Source organism: Silene latifolia, chromosome 3, assembly GCF_048544455.1.
Source record: "Silene latifolia isolate original U9 population chromosome 3, ASM4854445v1, whole genome shotgun sequence".
NCBI classification, from domain to species: Eukaryota; Viridiplantae; Streptophyta; class Magnoliopsida; order Caryophyllales; family Caryophyllaceae; genus Silene; species Silene latifolia.
In genome coordinates, this window is record NC_133528.1 from 123,056,212 (window position 1) to 123,063,718 (window position 7,507).

At 34.6% G+C, this 7,507-nt stretch overlaps 1 protein-coding gene across 1 annotated transcript; it reads left to right on the forward strand.

Moving 5' to 3' along the window:
* Positions 1 to 3,184: 3,184 nt before the first annotated feature.
* On the forward strand, positions 3,185 to 7,193 carry LOC141647950 (arogenate dehydratase 1-like). Its single transcript, XM_074456330.1, has 2 exons — positions 3,185 to 4,218; positions 6,387 to 7,193. Exons 1-2 carry the CDS (start codon positions 3,319 to 3,321, stop codon positions 6,825 to 6,827), a joined length of 1,341 nt encoding a protein of 446 aa, XP_074312431.1. The 5' UTR covers positions 3,185 to 3,318; the 3' UTR covers positions 6,828 to 7,193.
* Positions 7,194 to 7,507: the final 314 nt, after the last annotated feature.

A 7,507-nucleotide genomic window follows, 5' to 3' on the forward strand; every position in this document is an offset into this window, starting at 1 on the left:
TTTTTTTCTTTTTTCCACATCCAAGAAGATATTGATTTCATGTGAATTTAGATATATCTATCTTTTAATTTCAAAAACTAGTTGGTCAATTGTAGATTAGATATTTTATTTGGAATTACCATCATTTATATTGGTTTAACAAGTCGGTTCATGACATTGGTGTGTACGTAAATGTTTTTCTCAAACACCAAATTTAGCTACAATTAGCGAGTCTGATACAATAGATGACACAAAAACAGAAAACCAGGGGAGTAGCAAAAAGCTTATCCGATCTATTTAAGAGTGTGTTTGGCCTAACTTTTTAAAAAGAGAATAACAATTATTCAAAAGTTAAAAATAATTTATTTAAAATCTCAACAACCATCATTTTGCCCTTCTAAATAGAAATGTCATTTTGATACTTCTACTTTCTGAAAAAAATAAAAAATTTCAAAAAATTAAACTTGATGGAAATAAAAATTCATTGTTATAAATTAGGCCAGTGCTCTAAATAAAGTGTTATTTGACCCATTTTAATTTTATGACGAATATGTTCGTTTTAAAATAAACAAACTAAGGCCATGCTTGATAAATATCAATCTATTATCATGTGTTTGGTAAACACATATTCTGATAATTTATTAGTCTTAATCTACTATTTTTGAATATGTTGCTAATAATAGCATATTCAATTTATACTCGAAACCATTCTACTTATTCTATAATATGCTAATAACTATACGTCATTTTGTATTTCTGTTGATTTGATAGTCAAACTTATTACTAAAACTTGCTATAACGTTATCCAATATTATGAATCTATTTTCACAATTTGCCAAACACAACCTAACATGAATCCCCCTACTACTAAGAGAATAAAAATTCTCTTAGTTTTCCCGCTTAAAAGACTTTTTCTTAGTTGAGCCTATTTTTCTGGATACTGCTAACATTACAAGATTTGATGGATTGTAAATTGTGGATCTTATACGTAACCCACTTTTTTCTATCTCATATATCAAAATAAAAGCTATTAATAGCCCACAATTTTGGACTCTACATGTCATATTACAAGCTAGATGAGTGAACTTGATTTCTTACAAAATTTAAATTTATATTATATTCATATGTTACCTCTTTTGTAAGAAATCATCATTTATTTATTATGTAAATTTTTGTTTTAGCAATATGGACTATTTTTTTTAAGGATGTAAAACCAATTATGTATTTTTTTTATTAGAAATAAAAAGTGAAAATATTATTTTAATAATTCGTAAATCGTCTTTTTAGATGCGCGGAATATTGTTTTTACCGCCTTTTATTTTAAGGTTAATACGCATTTTAAAAAGATTATACAACTAACTTAATAATTGTACTATTAATGTCATAAATTAGTTGTATGCAACGGTATAAAATTATTGTGTTATTTTTAATAGTAATAAAATAACTTAACTTAAAATGTCTTCTTATGGTAGTAAACTTTTTTTTCTATCTCTTATTAATATTATATTTAATAAATTATAATATTAAATTAAAAGTACACTTCATTTATGCAAATAATTTAATTAACAATGACTCTTTATAAAAAAAATCTAAAAAGTACCGTCCTATAGCACGGGAACTACACTAGTTCTTAAATAAGACTAGTTGTCTAGGATTACAGGTGGCAATCATTGACACGACCCGAAAACCTGACACGAACCCGACACGAAATTAGTTGGTTAGGGTTAAGATGTTGTGACCCATTTAAGTAATTGGGTTGACACGGACATGACACGAAACTTAAACGGGTCAGGTTAGGGTTGAGCATTTTTTACACGAACCCGACAAGAATAACCCATTTACTTAAGTGTCATAATATATTTGGGTTGAATCAGTAACCCAATCAAACAACTTAAAAATAAGCATTTTCATTCATCATTTTTGAGATAATAAGACTATAAAGCTTAGTTTATTGGATTAAATAGGTTAAGTGGGTTAAAAATGACATGCTAAAATTAAAGATAAATAAGTTAAATAGGTCGAGTTTAGTTATAGAAAAATTAAATGGGTTGGGTTAGGGTTGAGACAAATGACCCGTTTATGTAATTGGGTTGGGTTAGGGTTGGGGTAATTGTGACCCGTTTAAAGTTGACACGGACACGAACACAACACGAGCCGATCTGTTTAAAATTTATCCTTGCTATTATCATGTGGTGAGTATATGATCCATTAGAGGGTTACTATCTATTTTTTTCCCTCTAGCCTTCTCTCCGATCGTTTCTCTTTGCCCTCTCATAATCAATTAAATAAATATGTACTATGTGGACTCGGATGACATGTGAATGAGACAAAATATACTATATTTCAACTGATTGTAAGAGAAGAAGATAGAATAGAAGGTAGAGAAGAGATGATAAATAGTATTCTTTGATTAATTAAGGTTAAATATATATTACTTGTATCAGTCCGTCTTGCTTAAGACCGCCTTATTTCAGACCGTAATAAAACCTCTCACAAGTGAGAAACACATAGGTGGTGGGACACCTCCATGTACTTTCCCACTCACACCCTAAATGAGTTTTTTGTGAGAGAAAATGGTATCCGTCTGACCATTTCAGAAGGATATGACGGTCTGAAATAAGAATTTGTGTACTTGTATAGATAAAAACAAGTCTTTTGTTTTATCTATAAAAGTGATAGCTATTTGATCCGTATTAAACTTAAGACGAATATTGACCGACTTAAATGATAATTTGTGATTAGAAAGATCAAACGAGACATATGAAGTAACACAAATTCTCATTGAAGACATGACATATCCGTTACAAGCTTGTGACGGATACCATTTTACCTCACAATGTACCCATTTTTTCTCTCTCTGTAACACTATTCATGTGGTCCCATTTCTCCACTAACCCATTTTGTTACCATTTTATCTCACAAAATATCCGTCACAAATGGTAACCCGTCACAAGGGAGACCAATTAATGAAGTAATTACCTTAGTAGCTTTCGTCTTGAATCTCAATTGCACACCCATTTAGTCATTTACCCAATCCACTTGTATGACAAAGGTAAAAGTGTAAAACTAAAGAAAACAAAAGAAAAGGAAAAAGGAAAGTGGAAGGGGGTAGGTGTGAGATTGACCGAATCACCAACAAACACGCACACTTTCACCATCTCCCTTCCTTTCCCCTATATAACCCCTCTTCTCTCCTCCATTTCCCCTCAGCTTGCAGTTTCTACAACTCCAAGCTTCATACATAGTAGTATTCATTCATTCATTAATCATCTTAATTAACCTAACCAATAACATAAATAAAACCGCAATAAACAAAAAAAAACAAATACAAATACAAAAATGCAGGCATTATCTCCATCATCATATTCACCATGTTCGCCATATTCAGCAACCACCACACCAAACCCATTACGGACTCGATTACTCGCTCCCACCAACCCGAGGGTCACCGCACCAAATCATTCATTCTCCATCCGCTGCAACGCCGCATTTACCCGATACGGCACGGTGGGCGCGACCCGCGCTGACTGGCTTAGCACCTGCGCTATTATCTCCTCCCAGCAACCACCTCACGCCGCCGCCGACAACACCAACAACCACTCCACGCCGGAATCAATCAACGGCCACCGCACTCTCGACCTGGTACCGGTATCCTCCGCCGTCACCGCTACCACCGACGGCGGTGCCACCACGGCTCTGACCGCATCGAACCTGCCGAAGCCCCTCTCCACCGACCTCTCCCCCGCTCCGATGCACGGGTCCACGTTGCGCGTCGCGTACCAAGGTGTTCCCGGCGCGTACTCTGAAGCAGCGGCGGGGAAGGCATACCCGGGTTGCGAAGCAATTCCGTGTGATCAATTCGAGGTGGCGTTTCAGGCGGTTGAGCTGTGGATTGCGGACCGTGCTGTTCTCCCGGTTGAGAATTCACTCGGCGGTTCGATTCATAGGAATTATGATTTGTTGTTGAGGCATAGGCTTCATATTGTTGGGGAGGTTCAGTTACCGGTTCATCATTGTTTGTTGGCGATGCCGGGTGTTAGGAAGGAGTTCTTAACCCGGGTTATTAGTCATCCGCAAGCGCTTGCGCAGTGCGAGCATACGCTTACGGAATTGGGATTGAACGTGACTCGTGAAGCTGTTGATGATACTGCTGGTGCTGCCGAGTATGTTGCTGTTAATGGATTGAGGGATACCGCTGCTATTGCTTCTGCTCGCGCTGCTAAATTATACGGCCTTCAGGTTTGTCCTTTTTCCGTATTCTTTGGAGTTGCCTCATTTTTTTTAAAATTATTTGCGGGGAATTTTGCATAATGACTAATAACCGAAAGATTAATTAATATTCCGTAGTTTTTTAATTATTAGATTTATAACTCTAGTTATATTATGTCAATGTTACGATTTTGTTTATCATCGGGACCAATTAACCAAAGTATGCAATAATGTTTGCAGTTAACTATGCGTAATTAGTAATTAATGATGTATAGGTGAATTATGACGGTCGATTAAATTGCCCTATTTGAAATTTGAATACTGCTATAATTTGCGTAGTTAGTTGCAACCAACAAAATTAAAACAAATGCGTTTTAGTTTGTGACGATAAATAACTCGTACGGTACGGACATTGGCCGATCCAAAGGGCCGTATTGATAACTTTTGAAATTATAATGTTTTGTTTTATAATAATAAACTCGTAAATTTTTTAGTTTTCTAGAGTTGTATGTGCCTAATCACATGGGAGTCCCAACTAATTTGAACGCGAATAGAACAAGTACCATATCAATATATGCGGTCAACTAGTACTACTTAATTGTCAATGTAGAATTGTAGAGGGGTTTCGTAGCTAGATTAAACAAGTTGTACGATTAAACTCATTTTTAAATTGGATTTTGAAGAATTAAGATAAACCCACAACTATAAGAAAACTAAGGTTCCTTGTAAAATGAATTAGTTGGGTTTTATCACGTCATTGTTAACTTATACTACAATCTTCGCCCGAGGATGTTTTGGTCCAACACAACTTTCAGCGTTTAGTTGTTGGCAAGCTTAGTCGCAAACTCGTCGACTATTGTTATGACACTCTTTCGAGTTTAAGTAGTGGTCAGCTAGTTTAATTTGAAACTCGTTATTAGAAGAATTGCCCTTTATCGCTCTCTTTTTAATCATACGGAGTAATAATTGTGCCGAAAGATAGACTAGGCTATAGAAAAAGTAGGGAGAAACGGAGAAGTATTTTTACAAGTAGAGAATTTAATCAATTCATTATTGTCGGCCTTATTGGGACGTCTGTTAGTATTTTGTCGTGCACAAATGCGACTATTATTGAATTTGTTATTATTACATGAAATATTAATATTAATTAAAACTTGCCAAGTCTTAATTTGTAGTTGGAGACAGTAGTTATGATCTTGCTATCTATTATGTGGATTATAGCATTATTGACTACTGACATCTCACCCACTACTAAATAGCAATTGTTCAATATTGAACAATTCAACTCGTTTTCTATTTTACTTGTAGAAATTTTCCGTTGAAGGGGCGGTATTGTATACTCTTTAACTCGTATTTCCAATCCGTTGCATTATAACTATAAATCTATTACTCTCATTCGTCAAATTTGTGACATTTTTCATTTTATATATGGTTCAAGTGCAACGAATGAGAGGAAGTACCATATTACCAAATTTTGAGGATAAGATTTCGCATTTTTGTTTAAAACTATGAACTAATCTTATTATTATTGCTGTGAGATTATATAGTAAATGAGGTTATATAGGAACAGACACATCATATGTAGAACTTTTTGCACAGATGGGGTTGAAACGTAAACTAATTACAAAAATTGGGGCCTTTCCAAACTAATTACTAGTATAAGAAATGGATCAACATCATCACATTTTGGTTTTTCCTGAACAATAAGTCTCATTTTAGACGACATATTCCGTCTGAAAGTTTCAAAAGAGTTTATGTGACCATTTTTATGGTTAGATATGACCATTTTGAAATGGTAGGTAAAAATGTTACCAATTTAAAATGGTTAAATGATCACATTAGGAAAGATGTCGTCTGAAATGAGATTTTACGTTCTCTAAAACGGCCAAAGAAATTTGGTTAATGTTGTGCTAAAAATGGGTGGGCAAGAAAAAAGTTAAAAAGTTGTAAAAATGGCATGTAATGTAGTTGATCATATTTTGTTTTCATTGATGGGAATCTTTACTGTAATTGGCAGTGGAATTTCTTTTGTTCTGGCTTTGACAATTGACAGATAATAATACTAGTATGAGAGTTATAGAAATCCAGTGTCACATTTCATACAGCTTGCTTTTATGTTGTACCAACCAATTATTCATATATTTATTTTTGGTTTACTTGTTCAACTAACTTACAAATTATAATGTCACATGGAACAGATTTTAGCAGACGGAATTCAAGACGATTCGGGAAATGTTACTCGCTTCGTAATGCTAGCTAGGGAGCCTATTATTCCACGGACCGACCGGCCATTCAAGACTAGCATAGTTTTCGCAACCCGTGACAATATGGAGGGTAAAGGTACCTCATCTCTGTTCAAGGTGCTCTCGGCCTTTGCCTTTAGAAATATAAGCCTTTCTAAGATTGAGAGCCGTCCCCATCGCAACCGGCCTATCAGACTCGTGGACGACACCAACGTAGGGACTGCGAAACATTTCGAGTACATGTTTTACGTGGACTTTGAGGCGTCGTTAGCCGAGCCTAGAGCTCAAAATGCACTTGCTGAAGTTCAAGAATTCACCTCTTTCTTGAGAGTGTTGGGTAGTTATCCTATGGATATGTCACCTTGGTCCCCCTCGCGGTGTGATGATCAGCAATGATCCTTGGACGCTTTCGGATCGTTGGATGACATATATATATTTATGAAGAAATTGAAGATAAAGAAAATGTGTTGGTTTGTTTATTTGTATTGTTTACATTATTATTAAACTATAAAAATAGATGGTAGTGTTTTTTGGAGGGGATTTTCTTGAAAATCTGGGAATTTTTTCAATTCCTCCAAAAAAAAGTTAAATTATGGGGTTGGGTCATGTGTTGGAGTGGTTAGTTGTGGTCCTTAAAGGTCCAAGGGGAAATGGTTGGTTGATAATGTACATGTAAATGATGATGCATCTTTTGAAACTTTTTAAATATTCTGAACTCTTCAAAGGGTAAGATTGTGAATATACCATTTTATGATTCGTGTCTCTTCCTCTATCTACCGGTTCTTTATAATTTATAGGGTTTTTTTTATAACTGTTATCACGTATAGTTTAGATTTTATCAATTGCTATTAAAATAATATTTCTTTAAAAACCGCTACCAATATTGTTGATTCGGATTAAAACTAATTACTACATCAGGAAAGAAAGCAAGAAGAGAAAATTTCAGTCATCCATTTCAAATTGTCATCTTAAATTGAATTTTTACTTCTTTTATTGCCTTTTCTCCCTCCCTTATATGTTTTTCTAATACATTCTTCAACAATTCCATTAATTTACAGGATTATTTCATGGGAATA

What these genes read in the sequence shown, in the direction of transcription:
- LOC141647950 (XM_074456330.1), top strand. Translation starts at nt 3,319, where the DNA reads ATGCAGGCATTATCTCCATCATCATATTCACCATGTTCGCCATATTCA. An exon ending in CTAAATTATACGGCCTTCAG is followed by an intron (nt 4,219 to 6,386) that starts GTTTGTCCTTTT and finishes CACATGGAACAG; the next exon opens with ATTTTAGCAGACGGAATTCA.